Raw genomic sequence first — 24,435 nt, forward strand, 5'->3', positions numbered from 1 at the left:
ATGGCACATGGCACACACATGGGGCACACAGACAACACGTGTGAACACACTGGGCACCCCCAGCACCCACATCCTTGCTGCAGACGGTGACACCCCCTAACCAGCACCCCCCCAGTCCCCATCGCAGCAGCACTGGGATGCACTGGGAGGCGCCGGGTGCAGTGCGTGGGTTGGGGCTGTGGAACGGGTCTGACGGGTGCTGGGGTTTAGGGACCCCCCCTCCGGCACCCGCTGACGCAGAGGAGCCTCTCCCAGCACCGGCGCCTGCCAGTCCCTCCCCAGCACCCATGGGTGCAGAGGGGGCACACATGGGGTGCACCCCCATAGAGGGGTCAGATGGGGACCCCCCCCCCCCCAAATCCCTCCTCTTGCTCCCAACACACAGCTCAGCTATTCCCAGCTTTATTGCACGGATGGAGAAGCCAATGGTGGCTCCAGGGATGCGGGGAGCACACGGGACAAGGGGGGGTCCCCATCCCTGCGCGGCAGGGTGGGGGTCACACACACGGAGCCCCAGCAGCATCAGTCCCAGGCTGGTGATGCAGGTGAAGGGATTCAGGCAGCCCTGAAGGACCTGGGGGGGGTTCCTGAAGGTCCCAGGGGGTCGGGGGGGGACCCCTCAGGCGCTGTTGACCCCCATGTTCTGCATCTGCTCCTCCAGGACGGGGTCACCCCCCCCCCCGGAGCGTTTCTTGCCCCCTTCCTGCTGCTTCTTCTGCTTCTTGGAGAGCTCCTGCTCGATGGGCGCCGGGCGCACGAAGGGGATCAGCTCCCGCAGGTCTGGGGGCACAGAGACGGGGATGGGGGGTACCGGGGAGTGGGATGGGGGGGGTTGGAGGGGTGGAGGGGGGGGTTGGTACCTGGGGGCATGAAGTCCCGGAGCTTGTCCGGGATGCGGATGCCCTCCGGGGTCTGGTGGTTCTCCAGGATGGCACAGATGGTTCGGGTGGTGGCACACATGGTGGCATTGAGCATGTGCACGAACTCCACCTACGGCAGGTGATGGTGAAGGGGGGGGCAGTGGGGATGAAGGAGCAGGACCCCCCCTCTCCTTCCCCTTCCTCCTCACCTTGTCCATCATCTTCTTGGTCTGCCCATAGCGGATGCGCAGGCGCCGAGCCTGGTAATCGGTGCAGTTGGAGCAGGACACGAGCTCCCGGAAGGCTCCGGATCCCGGGAACCAAGCTTCCAGGTCCAGCTTCTTGCTGGCAGCGTGGTTGAGGGAGCCTGGGATGGGAATGGGGGGTCCTGCTCCTTACCCACCCCCCCCAAGCACACCCAGTCCCAGTGTGGGACAGGGAAGTGATGCTCAGGGAAGGAGGGTTTAAATGGGATCAGTTTCCTGGCATCACCTCCACTCAGCACATCCCTTGGGAATGGACAGGACCAGCACCAGTCCTGGTCCTGGTGGACCCTCCTCCCCACTGGGTTTCCCCATTGCCATTGGGCACAAGCAGAGCCGGGCAGCAGGACAGGCTTGGGGCCGGCAGGGAGGCGACCCCAGTGTCCCACAATGAGGAACCCCCATCCCGTACCCGAGACAATGTTGACAACACGGTAGGGGATGCCCAGGCTCTGGTAGAACTCCTCAGCCGTGGCCATCATCTCCTCAAAGAGCTCCCAGGACTTGTTGTCACGGGGGGATGAGTACACGAACTGCTCTATCTGCAGGCAAAGGGGCTCAGTGTGGGCACCGGGAGCAGCCCCATTGCCACGGGAGCAGCCCCATTGCCACGGGAGCAGCCCCATTGCCACGGGAGCAGCCCCATTGCCACAGGAGCAGCCCCATTGCCATAGGAACCCCACACCAGTGCCCTCACCTTCTCGAACTGGTGCACGCGGAAGATGCCGCGGGTGTCGCGGCCATGGGATCCCACCTCCTGCCGGAAGCAGGTCGAGAGCCCTGCGTACTTGAGGGGCAGCTGCTCCGGCCGCAGCCACTCGTCGCGGTGCAGAGCGGCTATGGGCTGCTCTGATGTGGCTATCAGGTACTTCTCGTCTATGGAGCTGTCCTCGGTGCGCTCACTGCCCTTGCCGATCACCTGCATGGGGCAAAGGGGGATCCGAGACTTCCTTGTGCTGCCGGCACCAGGGCTGGGATGCAGGGATGAGTACCCAGGTTGGGATGCAGGGATGAGTACCCAGGTTGGGATGCAGGGATGAGCACCAGGGCTGGGATGCAGGGATGAGCACAGGTTGGGATGCAGGGATGAGCACCAGGGCTGGGATGCAGGGATGAGCACAGGTTGGGATGCAGGGATGAGCACCAGGTTGGGATGCAGGGATGAGTACCCAGGTTGGGATGCAGGGATGAGTACCCAGGTTGGGATGCAGGGATGAGCACCAGGGCTGGGATGCACGGATGAGCACCAGGGTTGGGATGCAGGGATGAGCACCAGGTTGGGATGCAGGGATGAGTACCCAGGTTGGGATGCAGGGATGAGCACCAGGGTTGGGATGCAGGGATGAGCACCAGGGTTGGGATGCAGGGATGAGCACCAGGGCTGGGATGCAGGGATGAGCACCAGGGTTGGGATGCAGGGATGAGTACCCAGGTTGGGATGCAGGGATGAGCACCAGGGTTGGGATGCAGGGATGAGCACCAGGGTTGGGATGCAGGGATGAGCACCAGGGTTGGGATGCAGGGATGAGCACCAGGGCTGGGATGCAGGGATGAGCACCAGGGTTGGGATGCAGGGATGAGCACCAGGGCTGGGATGCAGGGATGAGCACCAGGGTTGGGATGCAGGGATGAGTACCCAGGTTGGGATGCAGGGATGAGCACCAGGGTTGGGATGCAGGGATGAGCACCAGGGCTGGGATGCAGGGATGAGCACCAGGGTTGGGATGCAGGGATGAGCACCAGGGCTGGGATGCAGGGATGAGCACCAGGGTTGGGATGCAGGGATGAGCACCAGGGTTGGGATGCAGGGATGAGCACCAGGGTTGGGATGCAGGGATGAGCACCAGGGCTGGGATGCAGGGATGAGCACCAGGGTTGGGATGCAGGGATGAGCACCAGGGTTGGGATGCAGGGATGAGCACCAGGGTTAGGATGCAGGGATGAGTACCCAGGTTGGGATGCAGGGATGAGCACCAGGGTTGGGATGCAGGGATGAGCACCAGGTTGGGATGCAGGGATGAGTACCCAGGTTGGGATGCAGGGATGAGCACCAGGGTTGGGATGCAGGGATGAGCACCAGGTTGGGATGCAGGGATGAGTACCCAGGTTGGGATGCAGGGATGAGCACCAGGGTTGGGATGCAGGGATGAGCACCCGGGTTGGGATGCAGGGATGCACAGTGGGGATGCTGTGGGGTGGGATGGAGCTGGGGCAGTTGGGGGCCTGCAGAGCCCCATGGCATCATGCTGTGGTGGTGGACCCTAGGGATAGGGGGTCCAGGGGAAGACGGACCCCTAAATATGGGGCTGGCAGTGAAGGGGACCACAGAGATAGGGGATCCCAGGGAAGATGGACCCTGCAGACATGGGGTGCAGAGAAAGGGGGACCCTGGACACAGGGATTCCAAAGGAAGATGGACCCTGGGTATAGAGGGTCCAGGCAGAGAAGGACCCCCTGGGATTGGGAGCTCAGGTGGAGATGCTCCCCCAGATATGGGATCCAGGGAAGACAGAACCTGGAGATTGGGGTTCCAGGGTAAAGATGGACCCCATGGATTAGAGGTGCACAGGGAGCGCAAGGGAAGGGAAGGGCAGCAGGATTCCAGGCGTCTGGAAGCCCTGGAGCCCTGTCGGGCGCTGCAGCCCTCACCTTGTAGAGCTCCTCGTCGAACTGGCTGAGCTGGGCCACCTCCTGCATCACCTCCTTGCGCATGAAGAAGGGGGTGTAGACTGGGGTGTAGCCCTTGGCCCGGAGGCTCTGCAGCGCGTACTGGATGAGCGCCTGCTCCAGGAACACCAGGGGACCCTGCGGGCACAGGGAACATGGCAAGTCCCACTCGGAGCCATCCCTTCCCCTCCGCAGCTCCAGGATGCTGCCTGCATCCAGAGGCTCCAGCAGCGCTCAGAGCAATGGAGCAGCCTGGATGCTCCTGCATCCCTTGTCTCCCATCCCTTCCATCCCATCCCACCTTCAGGAAGTAGCCCCGGCTGCCGGCCACGACTGCGCCCTTCTCGCCCTCGTAGCCATCCACCATCACCACCAGATCCACGTGGGAATACTTCTTCCTGCAGCTGCAGTCGCCCCACACCCGCTCCACTTTGTTGTCCACATCCTGCATGGATGGGAGAGGAGGAGGGGGAGCCCCATCACTTTGGGATCCCAGGCTACAGAGCCTGGAATCCAGCTCTCATCCCAGCCCCTTGGCAGCCGTGTCCCCCAGCACAGCATTCCCTGTGGATGAATGAAGGCAGCGCAGGGAGATCCCAGCCCCCCCCCCCGTTTCCCATGGATTCCCCCAACAATGGTGTGTCCAGCGCTGGCTGAGCTGCTCTTTGTGTGCTCCCGGCGGGATATGGGATACGCTGCCTTGTCATGCAGATCCCATTCACCCTCCCCACAGAGCCCTTGGCTGCCAGCACTTGTCTGGCTCTGATGAACCAGCACAGCCGGCTCCTTGTCCCTGCCCCTGCTCCCATCCCTGTCCCTGCTCCTGCCCCTATCCCTGCTCCTGTCCCTGTCTCTGCTCCTGCCCCATCCCTGCTCCTCCTCCTGCTCCTGCCCCATCCCTGCTCCTGCTCCTGCCCCTATCCCTGCCCCTGCCCCATCCCTGCTCCTGCCCCTATCCCTGCTCCTGCCCCTATCCCTGCTCCTGCCCCTATCCCTGCTCCTGTCCCTGTTCCTGCTCCATTCCCTGCTCCCATCCCTGCCCCTGCTCCGGTCCCCACCTCATCGTTGCTGATGGGCACTGAGGGATGCAGGAGGTTCCCGATCTCCCGGAGGCTCTCGAAGCGCTCGGCCTCCAGCCTCAGGCGCTCAGCATCACACTTGAGGATGGCTTCATCGATGAGGAGCCGGATCTGCTTGATCTGGGAGACCTGCAGGGCCTGCGCCAGGACACAGCAGGATGCACCTGGGAATGGGGCTCATCCCAGCTCCAAACCCCACGGACACCACACGGCAAAGGGGACAAGGAACCGACCCAAGGGGGGCTCTGAAAGGGCCCATGTGGGGCAAGGAGCTCCCATGGCAGCAGAGGCAGCACCGCAGTGGGAAGGGAGGGAGGGAAGAGCAGAGGGCAGGGAATGGCTGTGGCTGCTCTGGAGGCAGAGCTGGTCCCTGCTGCGGGATGCAGGAGCTGAGGATGCTGACAGGGGGCTCAGAGCATCCCCATCGCTTGGACCACCTCACACTGCCCATGGGTACCACAGGGGTTGGGGGGTACAGGGCTCACACTCACCCCCAGCACATCGGCCGTGAGCTCATCCAGGTTCTGGGCTCCATCCGGAACGGATTCATCCGTCCCCACCGGCTCCTTCCTCTGCAGGGGAACCGCAGGGGGGGAAGATGCAGCTCCAGGTGAGCATCCCTCAGCCATGGCTGCAGGTGCCCCAGCAGGAGCAGCCTCTCCTCCGGCCTCACCTTCATCTTGTCCCCGATGGTTTTGCTGCACAGGTTCTTCAGTTTGTTCAGGTTATCGGCACGGAACCTGCCTGGAAAGGGAAGGGAAGGAGCCAGGGAGTGGGAATGGGGCTGGGATGTCAGGATGTCCAGCTCCGGGGATGTCACAAGGACAGGGATTGATGCTGTGAGGGGCAGAGCTGCCACACAAGGGTCTCATTTGAAAGCACTGCTCTGGGGACCCAAACCTGGGGCCACTGCGCACATCCAGAGCCATGAGGACTGGGTGCATCCATGGGGTCTGGGTGCATCCATGGGGTCTGGGTGCATCCATGAGGTTCAGGTGCATCCATGGGGTCTGGGTGCATCCATGGGGCCTGGGTGCATCCATGGGGCCTGGGTGCATCCATGGGGTCTGGGTGCATCCATGGGGTCTGGGTGCATCCATGAGGTTCAGGTGCATCCATGAGGTTCAGGTGCTGGAGGATGGTACCAGTGGGGTCCCCCGTTGGCGCCTGGAGCTGCAGCGCCCACAGCAGCTCAACCACAGGGACCCCAACCCCAGTGATGAGGGGATCCCCCCCCCACAGCATCAGCCCCAGGGCACGATCCTGAACCGGGAACCACGGGTATAGGGAAGGGAGGCACCGGGGGTTGCATCAGCCGGGGGGGGGGGGGGCGGGACAGGAGCAAGAGCAGGGCTCAAAGGGATCAAAGCAGCGTTCCAGGCTCTTTCATCCCGTGCGCGCTCCCGGGGCCGCGCATCCCCCTGCGGGTACCCGATGGGGGGGGGGGGGGGGGGATGGCACCGGAGCGGCTCCGTGCGGGTGACAGCGGGGACGGAAGCACCGGTAACGGAGGGGAGGGGGGGGGGGGGGTGCGGATCCCGGTGCGGCTCCACGTGCGGGGGGGGGGATGCGCGGATCACCCCTCCCCCCCCCCGGTCACGCACAGCTGCGCCAGGCGCCGTCCGCGCGCAGGAGCGCGTCCACGAGCGCGGGGTCCTTGAAGCGGCGCCGCTGCATGTCCCGCACCAGCGCCGGGTCCCCCCCCTTGTCTGCGCGGAACAGGTCCAGGTCCAGCACCATGGTGGCGATGACGGCTCCGGCTGCGCGCACCGCGCTGCGCCTGCGCGGCCCCTGCGCGGAACTTGCGCGCTCACCGCGGGGGGGGCTGCGGAGGGAGGAGCCGGCACCGCGCTGCGGCGCCCCCTGGCGGAGCGGAGGAGCGCAGGGAGGGAGCGGCCCGAGAGACACCTATAGGGAAGCGCTGCGCACCGTGGAGCCCTGTAGCACCCCATAGAGCCCCATAGCACCCCATAGAGCCCCATAGCACCCCATAGAGCCCTATAGCAAAGTGCGACACCCCATAGAGCCCCATAGCACCCCATAGAGCCCTATAGCAAAGTGAGACACCCCATAGAGCCCCATAGCACCCCACAGAGCCCTACAGCAAAGTGCGACACCCCATAGAGCCCCATAGCAAAGTGCGACACCCCATAAAGCCCCACAGCACCCCACAGAGCCCCATAGCATCCCATAGAGCCCTGCAGCAAAGTGCAACACCCCATAGGGCCCCACAGCACCCCATAGAGTCTCATAACGCCCCATAGAGTCTCATAGCACCTCATAGAGCCCCACAGCAAAGTGCAACACCCCATAGACCCTCATAGCACCCCACAGAGCTCCACAGCACCCCACAAAACCCCATGGCAAAGTGCGACACCCCACAGAGCCCCATAGCACTCCATAGCTAAAGTGCTGCATCCCATAGAGCCCCATACCACCCCACAGAACCCATAACACCCCTTAGAACCCCATAGCAAAGCATGGATCCTTAGGTCACCCTACATCACCTACAGTGATAGCAGTGACTGCACTCAACAGAGCCCCATGGCACACAGTGGCACCCCATAGCACCCCATAGCACCCCACCATTCCCCTCCACCATCACCTCCCAGCACCCGCAGGCTCCCCCCTTGTCCCGGCACCCACGGAGCAGCCGGAGCCGTTCTCCAAAGCCCACGCCTGTATTTGGCACAGTTTGGTGCTCGGTGGGGGGGACGCACGGCCAGAAGCCGCCTGGAACCAGGTCCCTAAGGCCACGTTTTGGGGGGGGGGGGGGACATGGGACACACACACGGATACAGGGATGGGGACCCCGGACCCATCACAGCTCCATGGCGCTGCCACCGGACGACGTCTTCAGCGGCACCGAATCGAAGCCATCCGGCAGCCTCTGCGGTGATCGGCATCAGCACCGGGGGGGGGTGCTCTGGTTGCATCCCCCTTCCCCATCCCCCCCTTACCTTCGATGTGAGGGACTTGATTTTACCAAAAAGAGACTTTTTGGTGGCGAAAACCAGCTCGTCCTCAGCATCCTCCCCCTCCATGATGGCACACGTGTCCGGCGCCGGCAGCTCGCTCTCCTTGGCCGCCGCGCTCATCACCAGCTTGGAGTACTTGTATTCCAACCTATGGATGCCGGTAGCCGGGTTATGGTGATTCCCATCCCTGCATCCCCCCCCCAGTCCCATTGGCACCGCTCACTTTTGGTTCTTCTTCCAGAAGTAGGTGGCCAGGGCGGCCAAGAGCGCGGCGGCTCCGGTGCCTGCCGAGATCCCCACCTTGAGCCAGAAATCCATGCTCCGGCATGGCCGCACCAGCTGCGGGGGCAGGCTCCGGCCGCCCCGGCACAGCCGCGGCTCTCGCCACACGTACGTGGTTCTCTGCAATGGGGAGCAATGGGGATGGGGGTGATGCCAGCGGGAACAGCAATGGGGGGGGTGTTGGTTGTGGTCACGGTGTGGTTGTGGTTACACTGTCGTGGTGGTGGTGGTGCTGTGGTTGTGGTTGGGTTATGGTTGTGGTCATGCCATGGTACTGGTTACACCATGGGCATGGTTACACTACACTTGTGGTTACACTAGGGCTGTGGTCACATCATGGTCATGGTCACACCATGGTTGTGATTACACCATGGTCATGGTTACACCATGGTCGTGGTCACATCATGGTCATGGTTACACCACGGTTGTGATCACATCATGGTCGTGGTCACAGCATGGTTGTGGTTAAACCATGATCGTTGTTACACCATGGTCATGGTCACACCACGGTTGTGGTCACACCATGGTCATGGTTACACCACGGTTGTGGTCACATCATGGTCATGGTTACACCACGGTTGTGGTCACACCATGGTCATGGTTACACCACGGTTGTGGTCACATGGTCACGGTCACACCGTGGTCATGGCCATACCTGGATGCCTCCGATGCAGGCGCTGACAATGGGGCGGTAGTGGCTGTTGGAGCAGCGGGGACACCCTTCTGCTGTCACCCACAGGAAGTGGAAGGTGCAGCCATCACAGGTGCCCTCGGGGCACTTACTGGGGGGGGGACACGGACACAGACACATGTGGGGTCACTGGGGAGCTGATGGGGGGCACCCAAGGGATGCACCCATGGGGGGTGGGTCCCCAGACCCCCCCAGCACCCACCTGGGCACGCTCAGGGTGCCGGGTGTGGGGCGCAAGGGGTCACAGCGCAGGCGGACGGCGGTGGCGCGGCCGGAGCCGCATGGCTGGGTCACATCATTGGACCTGCCAGGGGGGGACACACACATGGGGGTCAATGGGGGGCACTGAGGGGTCCCGGGGGGGGGGGGGTACCCACCGGTAGAAGAAGATGATATCGGGCAGGTCGGGGTGTCCTGGTGGGAACAGCTCCGCAGGGGATGTGATGCCATCCAGGGTGGAGCTGGTGGTGACACCTATGGGATAGGGGGTCAGGGGTATGGGGGTTCCATAGCACTGGGGGGGGGACGGACCCCATGGCACTGGGGTGTGCGTGGCATTGAGGGGTTCTGTGTCACTGCGGATGGGGTCACTGGGGATGGGGTCTCTGGGATGGGGTCCATGGGATGGGGTCTCTGGGATGGGGTCTCTGGGATGGGGTCCATGGGATGGGGTCTCTGGGATGGGGTCCATGGGATGGGGTCTCTAGGATGGGGTCCATGGGGATGGGGTCTCTGGGATGGGGTCTATGGGATGGGGTCCATGGGATGGGGTCTCTGGGATGGGGTCCCTGGGATGGGGTCTCTGGGATGGGGTCCATGGGATGGGGTCCATGGGACGGGGTCTCTAGGATGGGGTCCATGGGGATGGGGTCTCTGGGATGGGGTCACTGGGGATGGGGTCTCTGGGATGGGGTCTATGGGATGGGGTCCATGGGATGGGGTCCATGGGATGGGGTCTCTGGGATGGGGTCCATGGGGATGGGGTCTCTGGGATGGGGTCTCTGGGATGGGGTCCATGGGGATGGGGTCTCTGGGATGGGGTCCCTGGGATGGGGTCCATGGGATGGGGTCTCTGGGATGGGGTCTCTGGGATGGGGTCCATGGGGATGGGGTCTCTAGGATGGGGTCCCTGGGATGGGGTCCATGGGATGGGGTCTCTGGGATGGGGTCCCTGGGATGGGGTCTCTGGGATGGGGTCCATGGGGATGGGGTCTCTAGGATGGGGTCCATGGGGTGGGGTCCATGGGATGGGGTCCCTGGGATGGGTCCGGGGCTCACCCAGGATCCGGTCCCCGAGGCTGATGGGCTGTGAGGAGATGGGTCCCTGTGGGCGCTCGGGGGGCAGGAGCGTGGCCTGGCACACGTAACCCCTGACCACGCGCAGCCGCGTGTCCGTCACGTTGTCAGCACAGGCGGCCGCCCTCCGGCCCTGGGGCGGTACATGTGGGCATGTGTGTGTGTGTGTGTGCATACGTGTGTGTGTGCGCACATGTTCTCTCTCACACACACACATGTACGTTCTCTCCCTCTCTCCCCCCCGTACCTGTTGCCCGCAGAGGCTGACCCGGAAGTGGTGCCGGTACCGGCGGCCGCGGGGGGTGAAGGCCGGTCCGGTGTCAAGCGCCGCGGCCGCCGCCAGCGCCGGGAACTCATAGTGCAGGATCCGGCCCCGCAGCGGCAGCACCACCGAGCAGTTGTTGTAGCACAGCGAGCGCAGCTGTGGGGGCGTCATGGGGGGGTCCCACACAGAGACACCCCATGGACACCATCACCCATGGACACCATCACCCATGGACACCATCACACATGGACATCACCCATGGACACCATCACACATGGACATCATCACCCACAGACACCATCACCCATGGACACCATCACCCCACGGACACCATCACCCATGGACACCATCACCCATGGATACCATCACCCATGGACCCAAACCCCATGGACATCATCACCCATGGACCCAAGCCCCACGGACACCATCACCCCATGGACATCATCACCCATGGACACCATCACCCATGGACCCAAACCCCATGGACATCATCACCCATGGACCCAAGCCCCACGGACACCATCACCCCATGGACACCATCACCCATGGACACCATCACCCATGGACATCATCACCCATGGACACCATCACCCATGGACATCATCACCCCATGGACCCCCCTTCCATAGACATTGCACCATGGATCCCAACCTCATAAACATCACCTCATGGATCCCCATCCCATGGACCCAAACCCCATGTTACATCACCCCATGGACCCCATCCCATGCATCCAGACCCCATGGACCCCCCGGGCACGCAGGGATGGGCACCTGGTTGCTGTATGTGCCAGGCCCGCAGGGGTGGCAGGCAGGGAGCCCATCCGAGGGGTGACCCTGCAGGTAGGTGCCGGACGGGCAGGGCCGGCAGGTGCCGGATCCATGGTCCAGGACATTCCCGGGCGGACATGGGGCACAGGACCCCGAGGTCTCGGGGACACAGCGCCGGCAGAAGGAGGCCACCCCCCCGAGGACGTTGGTGACGTTGATGGAGTAGAGCTTGGCCACGTCGCTGGTGTAGCGCCGGCCCTGGCAGGGACAGCACCCATAGCACCCTATGGGGATGAGGATGGGGGGGGGACACAGGGGACACCCCATTGCTCACCTCCTCGTGGTATGGGGTGCGCTGGAAAGCCCACGTGAAGCTCATGGTCGCGTTCTTCTCCACCACGTAGGTGTAGGACTGCTTCCCCCGCGGGCCCGTCCACGTCTCCACAGGGGTGTTGGTGTGGGAGTTGATGCCCTGTGTGGGGATGTGGCAATGGTGGGACCCCCCCTGCACCCCAAAGGATGTACCCCCCCCCCGGGGTCCCATTGCTCACCACCATGAAGTAGAGCTCGCAGTTGACGGTGCAGATCATCTCAAACACAAAGGTGATCCTGGCCACCTCCTTGCTCTCCGTGTCCTCCAGCACCGGGCTCGGGGGGCTGAGGACGGGGGGGGGGGCAGCGTTGGGACCCATGGGGCTGTGTCCCCATCCCTCTATGGGTGCTGGTGCCCCCCTCACCTGAAGCCAGGTACCAGCAACGTGAGGATCATGAAGTCGTTGTCAGAGGCTCCTGCTGCTGTGTAGATGTAATCTCCGGCCACCTCCCAGCCTGCAGGGACATGGGGGCTCAATGGGGTCCCCATGCAGGGCACAGCACAGCAGGGGCAGTGAGGTCCTTACCGGCTATCCCCTTGTACTCGAAGTTGATGCCGCTCAGCACCGTGGTCTCCATGTTGGGGGGCAGCACATTCCACCACTTGTACTCCAGCCCCAGCACCGGCTCCGTGCCCATGGGGCAGCTCAGGCAGCCTGGGGGTGGATGGGGACAGCACCGAACCATGGCGGCATCCAACAGCCCCCCAGTACCCACTGGGGACAATGATGGTGGCATCCTGACCACAGCACCAGGATGGAACCCACCAACCCCCCTAGGGATGAGGTGACAGCCATAGGGACAGGAGGGGACAACCCAGTGCCGGGGTGGCACCACCAACACCCTGTGGAGGTCTGGGCACCCTTGGGGACACAAGGACAGCGATGCCCTGTCTGGAGCCATAGGAAGGGACAACCCAGCAGCAGGATGGAACCCACCACCCCCCCAACAGCCACAGGGGGTGGTGTCACCCCTTGGGGACAACAGAGGTGCCATTGGGAGCCCAGTGACCCGGCACCAGCACAGAACCCGCTGCGGTGTCAGCGCTACCGGAGCCGTTGGAATAGGATCCCATAGGACAGGGCTGGCAGGAGCCGTTGGCCGCAGCGAACCCGGGGTTGCAGGGGGGGCAGCGGGTCCGACCCCCCGACGGGGGCAGCTTGGCTGCCTGCGGGAGCTCCTCACTGCACACCTTGGGCTCGGCCCATTTGAACATCAACTGCGTCTGCGGAGCGGAGCTGGTGCTGAGCGGGGACCCGCGGGGACACGGAGCGGTCCTGTCCCCATCCCCCTCCCAAACCCATCCCCATCCTCATCTCCATCCCCATCCCCGTCCCCATCCCTGACCCCTTCCCCATCCCCATCCCCGTCCCCATCCCCATCCATTCCCCATCCCCATCCCCATCCTCATCTCCATCCCCATCCCCGTCTCCATCCCCGATCCCTTCCCCATCCCCATCCCCGTCCCCATCCCCATCCATTCCCCATCCATTCCCCATCCCCATCCCCGTCCCAAACCTGTCCCCAATCCCATCCCCACCCCATCCATTCCCCATCCCCAATCCCATCCCCATCCCCGATCCCATCCCCATCCCCATCCCCATCCATCCCTACCTCCCCGTGCTCATCGCACGCACTGTGTGTGTACAAATAGTCCTTGTCAGTGCAGGGCGGCCGCGGTTTGCAGGAGGCTGCTCCAGGCTCTGCGGGGTCCGGACGCTCCATCACCCGCAGCTCCCATCCCGTCCCCCCCTCCCACAGCACCCCCGGACGGGGTCCAGGGGCCGCCCCGTCGGTGCCCCCCCCTCACCCGCATAGCTGTGGGGCTCGCAGGGCTGGCAGGAGGTCGCCCCCTTGCCCGAGGCAGTGTTGGCCGGGCAGGGTTGGCATGAGGAGGAGCCGGCGGCGGCCGCGAACGTGCCGGGTTTGCAGGGGAAGCACTCGGAGGTGAAGGCCACTCCTGGCACGGGAAGGGGGCTCAGTGAGGGGGGTGATGGGATCCCCCCCCCATCCCCATCCCCATCCTGTATCCTGTATCCATCCCCATCCTGTATCCGGTATCCGGTATCCTGCACCCACCGGTGATGCCGATGTTCCTCACCAGCACCGGTTTGGGCACCTTGGACCACACGGCAAAGGCTGTGGTGCGCCAGAAGAGGACGTTGTTCCCACGGCTCAGCTCCACCTGGGTGATGTGGGGGGGGGGGGGTCAGCACTCAACATCCCCTTCACACCCACAGGGGTGCAATGAGGGACCCCCCCCATGTGACCACCCCCCCACTGTCACATCCCCCCTGTCCTCATCACTCACACTATGGAATTCCCAACCCTTTTCCGTTGTCCGCATCCAGCGCGACTCCTCCACTGTGGCCTGGCACTGGTCGTTCTGCACCTACAGGAGTGGGGCGAGGATCCCCGTGTCCCCATGGACACCCCCAATGTCTCCAGGGACACCCATAATGTCCCCATGGACACCCCTAATGTCTCCAGGGACACCCATAATGTCCCCATGGACACCCCCAATGTCCCCACGGACACCCCTAATGTCTCCAGGGACACCTCCATGCCCCTATGGACACCCCCAATGTCCCCATGGACACCCCCCATGTCCCCATGGACACCCCCAATGTCCCCATGGACACCCCCATGTCCCCAGGGACACCCCCCATGTACCCACGGACACCCCAATGTCCCCATGGACACCCCCATGTCCCCACGGACACCCCCATGTCCCCATGGACACCCCCCATGTCCCCATGGACACCCCCAATGTCCCCATGGACACCCCCATGTCCCCAGGGACACCCCCCATGTCCCCAAGGACACCCCCAATGTCCCCACGGACACCCCAATGTCCCCATGGACACCCCCATGTCCCCAGGGACACCCCCCATGTCCCCAAGGACACCCCCAATGTCCCCACAGACACCCCAATGTCCCCATGGACACCCCCCATGTCCCCATGGACACCCCCATGTCCCCACGGACACCCCAATGTCCCCACGGACACCCCAATGTCCCCATGGACACCCCCAATGTCCCCACGGACACCCCCATGTCCCCACGGACACCCCAATGTCCCCATGGACACCCCCATGTGCCCAGGGACACCCCCCATGTCCCCAAGGACACCCCAATGTCCCCATGGACACCCCCAATGTCCCCATGGACACCCCTAATATCCCCATGGACACCCCTAATGTCCCCATGGACACCCCCTTTGCACCCACCACCTACAAAGAACTCGAAGACGATGCTGCTGTCGGGGTAGATGTACTCAAAGGACACAGTCCCCGACTGCTTGAGGTTGACAGCGTACATGAGTGTGGCTGTGCACTCGTCTGTGTTGGAGGCCACATAGTCCCCCAGCGGCACCCACGTGGACCTGGGGTGGGTGACACATCCCGGTCACCGGGTGCAGTGTGGTGGTGAGGATGGTGCCAAAGGGGCTTAGGGATGTGCTCAGGGATGTGTCCTTGGGGGGTATTCGTTCCCCATCACACTGAGAGGCAATGGGGAGGAGGAGGAGGAGGAGGAGGAGGAAGAGGAGGAGGAGGAGGAGGAGGAGGAGGAGGAGGAGGAGGAGGAGGAGGAGGAAGAAGGATCCCGCACCGGAGCTGTGGATGAATAATGGAAGTGCTGCTGGAAGTAGGTTACATTTGCAAGTTGCATAAATGCTGCAGCAGACACGGCAGCACCGGAGCCGCCGGTACCGGAGGGTTGGATGGTGCCAGCACCAAAGGGTCATGGCACAAAGGTCTGGGGACGCCCATGGGTGCTCCCTCTGCAAGGGTGTGGGTGTCACATGGGGCTGGGGGTCCCATCACCCACAGGGTCCCTGTAGCACCCAGCCAGGGTCACGGTGATGGAGAGTGGGGGAGCAGGAAATGGGGTGCATAGAGGGTCACAGCACCCATCCTGCTCCCTGCTGCACCAGCACCATTGTGCCAGGGCAGAGGAGCCCCCAGCAGCACCCGTGGGGGGGGCGAAAATCCTCCTCTGGAGGAGCTGGACCAGATGAACTCCGGAATCCTTCCCAGCCCCATCGATGCTGTGACCATTCCCAGCCCCATTGATGCTGTGACCATTCCCAGCCCCACTGATGCCGTGACCATTCCCAGCCCCATTGATGCTGTGACCATTCCCAGCCCCATTGATGCTGTGACCATTCCCAGCCCCACTGATGCCATGACCACCCTCAGCACCAGGACTCACCCGGTGCAGTTCTCCACCGCATCCCCAAAGCCATCACCGCTGTCCAGGCTGGTGGCGGCGCTGGCGAAGCCGTGGGGCAGCTCGTCCCACTCGTCGAAGCGGACGCCGGTGCCCAGGGAGTAGGTGCCCTCGGCACAGGGCCGGCACCGCTGAGCCTTCATGTCCAGGAACTCACCTGCCCTGCAGGAGAACGCTGGAGCCGGGGGGGGCACAGGGGTTACCCCAGGGCGGGTTCAACACCAAAACCTGTCCCGTCCCATCCCATCCCTTCCCATCCCCATCCCATCCCATCCCATTCCATCCCACCCCCATCCCATCCCATCCCCATCCCATCCCCATCCCATCCCATCCTGTCCCATCCCCTCCCATCCCCATCCCATCCTGTCCCATCCCATCCCATCCCATCCCATCCCATCCCCATCCCATCCCATCCCATCCCATCCCCATCCCATCCCATCCCCTCCCATCCCATCCCATCCCCTCCCATCCCCATCCCATCCTGTCCCATCCCATCCCATCCCATCCCATCCCATCCCATCCCATCCCATCCCATCCCCATCCCATCCCATCCCATCCCATCCCCATCCCATCCCATCCCCTCCCATCCCATCCCATCCCCTCCCATCCCCATCCCATCCCATCCCCTCCCATCCCATCCCCTCCCACCCCCTCCCATCCCATCCCTCCTTACAGCACTCGGTGCCCCTGACGGGGTCGGGCAGGCCGGTGCACAGCCCTGGTGTGTGTGGCACTGCCACCCTCCACCGCGAGCCTGAGCTGTCACATGCTGTGTACTCATAGTGGTACTCGGACTGCAGAGAGACACATGGGGAGCTACAGCCCCACAGAGGGGGGGGCAGGGGGGGTAACACACACCCCTTGTGCCCAGGGAGAGCCCTTGGTGGGAGCAGCCTCCATTGGGAGCAGCCTCCATTGGGAACAGCCTCCATTGGGAGCAGCCTCCATTGGGAGGACCTTTGATGGGCGCACCCTCCATCAGGACACCATCCATCAGGAAACCAGAGCACCCTCCCTTGGATGGGTTCTTTGGTGGGAACAGCCTTCACCAGAACACCCTCCATTGGGAACAGCCTTCACCAGAACACCCTCCATTGGGAACAGCCTTCACCAGAACACCCTCCATTGGGAACAGCCTTCAGCAGAACACCCTCCATTGGGAACACCCTTCACCGGAACACCCTCCATTGGGAACACCCGTCATCGCAAGGCCCCTTTGGTGGTGCCGCCGGCAGCATCAGCGCCAGGACACTGTGACCTGGGCTGGGACTGGCTCCAGGCCAAGGAGCCGCATCCAACCGGAGCCGGTAATCCCGGTGAAGGCCGATGCCGGTGGCTCTGGTGCGGTGGTGGCTGCACCTCAGGGGCCTCAGGGACACAGGGGTTGGTGCCACAGCACAGGGACACCCATGGGTGCAGCAGCTCCACAGGGATTCCCATGGGAAGGAGTTTGTTCCCCTCTTCCCAAACTTCCCCCATTATAAACCCACTGAATCTGCCCTTAAATCCCAATCCTTTGACCCAATCCAGCCCTGGGGGGGGGTCAGTCCCCAGAGCGGGATGGGGACAGGGGACACCATCCCCCCCATGGGGGTGTTCCCCAGGCCGGGAGCCAGCCCCAACCCATTGTTCCCGGCTCTGGAACTAACACACAGGGAAAACCGGATCAGATCAAAGCAGCCGCGGGGGGGGGACCCCATGGGGTGAGCAGAGCCCCCCCCTTCCCTTTACAGGATGCTTTGTCCCTACTGGGCCAGGCTGGGAGCAGCCCATGGGACATGGGTGACCCCATTGGGGTTTGGGGACACCGCAATGTCCCCCCAGTGTCAGAATCCAATGGGATGTGGGGACATCATGGACCTGGTGGCCACAAGGACCCCCCCACACCCCCGGGATCACTCCCAGCACCACAGACTCCCCCCCTCATCCATCCCATTGCTATAGGGGACCCTTTGTAGCACACCCCCCCCCCCTTCACAAGCAGCACAGCCTGGTCCATGCATCCCCTATAGGTGACAGCCCTTCCATAGGACACCCTCCTGGGCAAGGGTGGAGCCACCCCCACTATAGGGACCCCCCATGTTATAGGAACCCACACAGACACTATAGGAGACCCCCGCATGCTATAGGGATGCCACCACACTATAGGGAATGCCCAATCCTGGAAGGACCCCCCCTGCTATAAGGACCCCACACACTCCACAGACCCCCACCCTATAGGGACCCCCCCACCCTATAGTGACCCCATCACCCTGTGGGGACCCCCTCCACACTATAGAGACTCCACACACCCTATAGGGACCCCCACACACACACTTTAGAGACCCCACACACACTATAGGGACCCCCCTCCCTATAGGAAACCTCCCACCCTATAGGGACCCCCCACGCTACAGGGACCACCCCACCCTATAGGGACCCCCTGCTCCCTATAAAGACCCCCTCTCCCTATGAGGACCCCCCTTCCCTATAGGGACCACACACATCCTATAGGGACCCCCACACGCTATAAGTACCCCACACACCCTATAGGGATCCCACACACCCTACAGGTAACCCACACACCCGATAGTGACCCCACACACCCTATAGGTACCCCACAGTGACCCCACAAACCCTATAGTGACCCCCCCCACCCCACAGGTACCCCACACACACCCCACAGGTACCCCCCCCACCCTACAGGTACCCCCCACTCTATAGGTACCCACCCCATAGTCCCCCCGCTGCCGGTACCTCCTTGCACACGTGCAGCCTCTCCCCGGCCCCGCTGCCTGCGGCAGCCGCTGCGCTCAGCACCAGCAGCGCCCACCGAGCCCCGGCCATGGCGCAGGATGCGGCCCCGAGCGGGCACCGAGCCCCGGGCCCCGCCCCCTCCAACGGCCCTGCCCCGTGCGCGCACCTGCGGCCACCTGCGCTCGCCCCCGCCCGCAGAGGGGGGGGGAGAGTTATCACCCCCCCCCCCAACCCTGCCCCCCCCCCCTCCATCCCTGCCCCCCCCATCCCTGCCCCCCCCCCTCCATCCCTGCCCCCCCCCACCTCCATCCCTGCCCCCCCCCCACCTCCATCCCTGCCCCCCCCACCTCCATCCCTGCCCCCCCCCCCGCACCTCCATCCCTGCCCCCCCCCCCCCCGCACCTCCATCCCGGTAACGGTCACACTGCTTAAGGGTGGGGGCACCAGGATATGGGGGATGGGGAAAGAGGGATATGGGATATATGGGAACATATGGGATATATGGGAACATGGGCACACATGGGAACATGGGATGTAGGGACATGGGAACGTGGGATGTAGGGACATGGGGATATGGGATGTAGGGACATGGGGATATGGGATGTAGGGAGATGGGGCACACATGGAAACATGGGATGTAGGGACATGGGAACATGGGATGTAGGGACATGGGAACATGGGATGTAGGGACATGGGGATATGGGATGTAGGGAGATGGGGCACACATGGAAACATGGGATGTAGGGACATGGGAACATGGGATGTAGGGACATGGGAACATGGGATGTAGGGACATGGGGATATGGGATGTAGGGAGATGGGGCACACATGGAAACATGGGATGTAGGGACATGGGAACATGGGATGTAGGGACATGGAAACATGGGATGTAGGGACATGGGGATATGGGGCCAGGGACTTCAGTAACGCATTGACACTGTTCCCAGTGCTCTCCTGCAGACATCGGCTGCCCATGGCCTGGAGAGGAGAACCCTTCACTGGGCCCAGAGCAGTGGTGACCGGAACCACCTCTGGATCCATGGGCTGTAGCCAGTGGGATGAGGTTCAACAAGGCCAAGTGCCAGGTCCTGCACTCGGGCCACAACAACCCCTGCAACGCTCCAGGCTCTGGGAAGAGCGGCTGGAAGCTGCTCATGGAAAAGGAGCTGATTGATGGAGCTGAACAGGGGCAGCCCCAGCATCCTGGCCTGGATCAGCACCAGTGCAGCAGCAGGGCCAGGGCATCCTGTGCTCAGCTCTGGGCCCCTCACTGCAAGAGAGACCTTGAGGGGCTGGATGGGGCCAGGGAAGGGAATGGAGCTGGAGCAGGGCCTGGAGCACAAGAGATGGGGAAGGGCTGAGGGAGCTGAGGGGGTTGAGATGGAGAAGGCTCAGGGGGCACCTGATGGCTCCATCCAAGTGCCTGCAGGAGGATGGAGCCAGGAGGGGCTGGGCTCTGCTCCCAAGGGATGGGACAAGAGGAAACAGCCTCACGCTGCCCTGCATGGGCTGAACGGCTCTTCCAGCCTGGCTGATCCTATGGGATATATGATGTATCCTATGGGATATATGATGTATCCTATGGGATACACGGGACGCGCACCGCCCGCGGCCGCACGGGGGCGCCACAGTGCAGCCGGGCGCCAGCGGGGCTGGCTCACACCCACGCACCCCCCTCCCCCCGCTGTGCGCGGCCCCGCGCCCCACGGCGCGCCGGGAGCGCGCCCAGCCTCGCGCACGCCGTGCCCCCCCCCCCCCCCGCGGGTGCGCGCGGCCGGCGCGGGTCAGACTCGCAGCAGCTCAGCGGCCTCAAGGCCTCGCCTATCTGATCGACTCATCCCGCCCGCGCGGCCGCGCGCACAGCGCCCCCGGGGGGGGGGGAGGGGGCTTCGCGGCGATGCTCTTCTCATCTCGGCCAAGGCCGATCGAATAAGATCAATGTGTAGAGCCCGGGGGGGGGGGGAACGGCGGGCGCGCGCACGCGCACTCGCACTGCACACGCACGCGCCTCACGCATACACTCGCCTTGGACGCGCACATGCACGCGCACACGCACGCAACTTACGCACGCCCCTTGCACGCGCACATGCACGCGCCTCACACACTCACTGCACACGCACGCGCACTCGCACCAGCGCTCTCCCGCACCCGCCGCTCGTCCCCCCAACCGCCAAGCTAATGGCCGCGCCCGCGCGGTGCACGCTGGGAAGAAAAGGGGCGGGGCCGCCACGGTCCATGGCGCCCCCTGGCGGTTGGGAGGACCGAGACTCGGATCTGACCCCGCCCACAAGCACAGGCCCCGCCCCCCTCCCCCGCCGACCCACAGCTAATGGAGACCCCATAGCTGCCAGCCCCCTGCCCTATAGAACCCCATAGCTGCCAGCCCCCTGCCCTATAGAACCCCAAAGCTGCAAGCACCCAGCCCTATAGGATCCCACAGATGCCAGCCCCCAGCCCTATAGGACCCTACAGCAACCAGCCTCCCACCCAATGGGACCCCCAGCCCCATGGCAGCCCCTTGGCCCACAAGGCCCAGCCCTGCTGCCCCTGCCCCCATGGCAGCCAGCCCCACAGCAGCACCTTGACTCATAACTGCCAGCCCCACACCCCACAGGACTCCAGCCACATGGGACCCCCCCAACCACCAGCCCCATAGAAACCCCCCTGCCCCACAGAACCCCAGCAAGGCACCATTGCTGCCCATAGGGGAGCCCCCACTTTATTTCCAGGCTGTGGTCCAGCATTCCCAACGTGGGCAGTGACAAACCCACAGGGGACAGACCCCCCCATGGATGCACATGGGGGTGGTGGGGCCAGCCCCACAAGTCCCCATAGCGAGCGGCTGCAGCATCCCCACTGTGAGCATCAGGAGCAGGTGCCCCTGGTCCCATTGTGCACCCCAAGGGTGCCCCACAAAGGGGGGGTCTAAGCAGGGCTTTGGGCCATGGAAGCTCCATAGGGCCCCCCCCGAGGTCCGGGGGGGCTGTGGGGTACCGGGGGTGGCACCAGGCTCTGTCGCTGTCACCGCTGCGGGGGGGTCACTTCACCACCAGCACATAGAAGGCCATGAGCACACAGGACACGGCCACGGCCACGTGCAGGCGGGTGCCGATGACAGCAGCTGTGGGGGGCACAATGGGGTCAGGTTGTGGGGGGGATGGACACCCCCATGTCCCTTGGGGCTGCATCCCCATGGCCCCATCCCAGAGCCACCCCCCCTGCCCTGGAACACAAAAGCCTCATCCCAGACCCTGTGTCCCCATCGCATCCACATATCCACATCCTGGTGTCCTCATCCCCATATCCCCATCCCCGTGTGCCCATCCCCATATCCCATGTCCTCATCCCCATCCCCATATCCCCATCCCCATGTCCTCATCCCCATGTCCCCATCCCCATGTCCCCATCCCCATGTCCCCATCCCCATCCCCATGTCCCCATCCCCATGTCCCCATCCCCATGTCCCCATCCCCATGTCCCCATCCCCATATCCCCATCCCCATCCCCATGTCCCCATCCCCATGTCCCCATCCCCATGTCCCCATCCCCATATCCCCATCCCCATATCCCCATCCCCATCCCCATGTCCCCATCCCCATGTCCCCATCCCCATGTCCCCATCCCCATGTCCCCATCCCCATGTCCCCATCCCCATATCCCCATCCCCATGTCCCCATCCCCATGTCCCCATCCCCATGTCCCCATCCCCATGTCCCCATCCCCATGTCCCCATCCCCATGTCCCCATCCCCATATCCCCATCCCCATGTCCCCATCCCCATATCCCCATCCCCATATCCCCATCCCCATGTCCCCATCCCCATGTCCCCATCCCTATATCCCCATCCCCATGTCCCCATCCCGATGCCCCCCCCGCTCCCCACTGACCCTTGTAGAAGACCCCCCAGAGGCCGCGCTTCTCCCCCAGGAGCCAGCCCTTGATGCGGGGCACGTGGCGCAGGTGAGCGCAGGTGCAGACCAGCAGCAGCGCGAACACCACCAGCCCGTCCAGGGAGTACACTGCGGGACACGCACCCCATAGGGACACAGCACATAGACACACAGCCCATAGACACACACACCCCATAGGGACACAGCCCATAGAGACACACACCCCATAGAGACACACATACCCATAGGGATACACACACCCCATAGAGACACACAGCCCATAGACACACACACCCCATAGAGACACACAGCCCATAGACACACACAGCCCATAGAGACACACAGCCCATAGACACACACACCCCATAGAGACACACAGCCCATAGACACACACAGCCCATAGACACACACACCCCATAGAAACACACAGCCCATAGAGACACACACCCCACAGCGACACACACCCCATAGCGACACACAGCCCATAGACACACACACCCCATAGAGACACACAGCCCATAGCGACACACACCCCATAGCGACACACATACCCATAGGGACACACACAACATAGCGACCCCTCAGAGCCCATAGCGACCCCACAGCCCATAGAGACACACACACCCATAGAGACCCACAGCACATAGGGACACACACACCCCATAGGGACACACACCCCATAGCGACCCACAGCCCATAGTGACCCCACACAGCCTATAGGGACACACACCCCATAGAGACCCCACAGCCCATAGAGACCCACACACCTCATAGCGACCCCACAGCCCATAGGGACCCACGCACCCCATAGGGCCCCACTGCCACCCCTATGGCCCCATTACCCCCCATAACCGCTGTCCCCCCTCACCGTTAGTCATGGCGGCCTCGGTACCCCCAGCTCCGCTACCGGCCCCCCCACCCCGCGCTGCGCATGCGCGGAGCGCCCTCCCCGCCGCCAACGCGACACCGGAACACGCAGCGCGGCCAGCCGAGTGCCGAGGCAGTCGATAGCCCGAGCGGCGGGCGGGGCGGAGGGAGCAGGCGGCGTCAATCGAGCGCCTATCGAGGGGCAGCAGCAGTGTCCCAGTGACAGGGGCAGCATCCGTGTGCCCATCACCCGTGGATCCATGTATCCATGTATCCATCCAGCTGTGGATCCATGCATCCATCCAGCCATGTATCCATGTATCCATGCATCCATCCAGCTGTGGATCTATGTATCCATCCAGCTGTGGATCCATGCATCCATCCAGCCATGTATCCATGTATCCATGCATCCATATATCCATGTATCCATGCATCCATCCAGCTGTGGATCCATGCATCCATCCAGACATGTATCCATGTATCCATGCATCCATCCAGCTGTGGATCCATGTATCCATCCAGCTGTGGATCCATGCATCCATCCAGCCATGTATCCATGTATCCATGCATCCATGTATCCATGTATCCATGCATCCATCCAGCTGTGGATCCATGCATCCATCCAGCCCTGGATCCATGTATCCATGCATCCATGTATCCATGTATCCATCCAGCTGTGGATCCATGCATCCATCCAGCTGTGGATCCATGCATCCATCCAGCCATGTATCCATGTATCCATCCAGCCCTGGATCCATGTATCCATGTATCCATCCAGACATGTATCCATGTATCCATCCACCCGTGGATCCATGCATCCATCCAGCTGTGGATCCATGTATCCATGCAGCTGTGGATCCATGCATCCAGCCAGCCATGTATCCATGCATCCATGCATCCACCTCCTCCAGCCACTCCACATTGTCCTACAGTGCCTGAGGATGGAGGTCACACCATGGGGACTGTGGGAACAGTCATGAGTCATGGAACCCCAGCATGGGTTGGATGGAAGGGACCTCAAAGCTCCTCCAGCTCCAACCCCTGCCACGGGCAGGGACCCCTTCCACTGGAGCAGCTGCTCCAAGGCCCTGTGTCCAACCTGGCCTTGAGCACTGCCAGGGATGGGGCAGCCACAGCTTCTCTGGGCACCCTGTGCCAGCGCCTCAGCACCCTCCCAGGGAACAGC

The 24,435-nt window shown here is 63.3% G+C and overlaps 3 protein-coding genes and 1 non-coding gene across 10 annotated transcripts; all 4 read right to left on the minus strand.

Moving 5' to 3' along the window:
• Positions 1-386: 386 nt before the first annotated feature.
• On the minus strand, positions 387-6,660 carry SARS1 (seryl-tRNA synthetase 1). Of its 3 annotated transcripts, XM_034069682.1 has the most exons (12): positions 5,918-6,162; positions 5,770-5,803; positions 5,543-5,613; positions 5,361-5,441; positions 4,849-5,007; positions 4,092-4,235; positions 3,773-3,928; positions 1,821-2,042; positions 1,536-1,665; positions 1,070-1,227; positions 861-990; positions 387-780 (listed from the first exon to the last, which is right to left on the minus strand). In XM_034069682.1, exons 1-12 carry the CDS (start codon positions 5,963-5,965, stop codon positions 620-622), a joined length of 1,494 nt encoding a protein of 497 aa, XP_033925573.1. In that variant the 5' UTR covers positions 5,966-6,162; the 3' UTR covers positions 387-619. The 3 variants fall into 3 exon arrangements, with proteins under 3 accessions (XP_033925573.1, XP_033925572.1, XP_033925574.1); XM_034069681.1 differs by lacking the exons at positions 5,770-5,803; positions 5,918-6,162 and adding an exon at positions 6,474-6,660; XM_034069683.1 differs by lacking the exon at positions 5,918-6,162 and having other exon boundaries at positions 5,770-5,883.
• Positions 6,567-18,613, minus strand: ELAPOR1 (endosome-lysosome associated apoptosis and autophagy regulator 1). Of its 5 annotated transcripts, XM_034069677.1 has the most exons (23): positions 16,938-17,624; positions 16,831-16,875; positions 16,430-16,799; positions 15,739-15,931; positions 14,761-14,908; positions 13,835-13,915; positions 13,603-13,708; positions 13,334-13,483; positions 13,138-13,226; positions 12,574-12,748; positions 12,051-12,179; positions 11,889-11,979; positions 11,703-11,808; positions 11,486-11,623; positions 11,155-11,409; positions 10,364-10,537; positions 10,099-10,249; positions 9,198-9,294; positions 9,023-9,124; positions 8,785-8,911; positions 8,071-8,249; positions 7,830-7,995; positions 7,661-7,759 (listed from the first exon to the last, which is right to left on the minus strand). In XM_034069677.1, the coding sequence occupies exons 2-23, from the start codon at positions 16,849-16,851 to the stop codon at positions 7,691-7,693; spliced, it is 3,117 nt and encodes a 1,038-aa protein (XP_033925568.1). In that variant the 5' UTR covers positions 16,852-16,875; positions 16,938-17,624; the 3' UTR covers positions 7,661-7,690. The 5 variants fall into 5 exon arrangements, with proteins under 5 accessions (XP_033925566.1, XP_033925568.1, XP_033925570.1 ...); XM_034069675.1 differs by adding an exon at positions 6,567-6,694 and having other exon boundaries at positions 16,430-17,624; XM_034069679.1 differs by lacking the exons at positions 16,831-16,875; positions 16,938-17,624 and adding an exon at positions 18,493-18,613 and having other exon boundaries at positions 16,430-16,550.
• Positions 18,614-20,271: 1,658 nt separating this feature from the next.
• On the minus strand, positions 20,272-20,607 carry LOC117437049 (small Cajal body-specific RNA 2). Its single transcript, XR_004550342.1, has one exon. It is a non-coding gene; the product is annotated as a small Cajal body-specific RNA 2 (non-coding RNA).
• Positions 20,608-21,185: 578 nt separating this feature from the next.
• On the minus strand, positions 21,186-23,308 carry TMEM167B (transmembrane protein 167B). The gene is made up of 3 exons (XM_034069845.1): positions 23,251-23,308; positions 22,380-22,511; positions 21,186-21,613 (listed from the first exon to the last, which is right to left on the minus strand). Exons 1-3 carry the CDS (start codon positions 23,258-23,260, stop codon positions 21,531-21,533), a joined length of 225 nt encoding a protein of 74 aa, XP_033925736.1. The 5' UTR covers positions 23,261-23,308; the 3' UTR covers positions 21,186-21,530.
• Positions 23,309-24,435: the final 1,127 nt, after the last annotated feature.

Source organism: Melopsittacus undulatus, chromosome 16 (genome assembly GCF_012275295.1).
Source record: "Melopsittacus undulatus isolate bMelUnd1 chromosome 16, bMelUnd1.mat.Z, whole genome shotgun sequence".
NCBI lineage: Eukaryota > Metazoa > Chordata > Aves > Psittaciformes > Psittaculidae > Melopsittacus > Melopsittacus undulatus.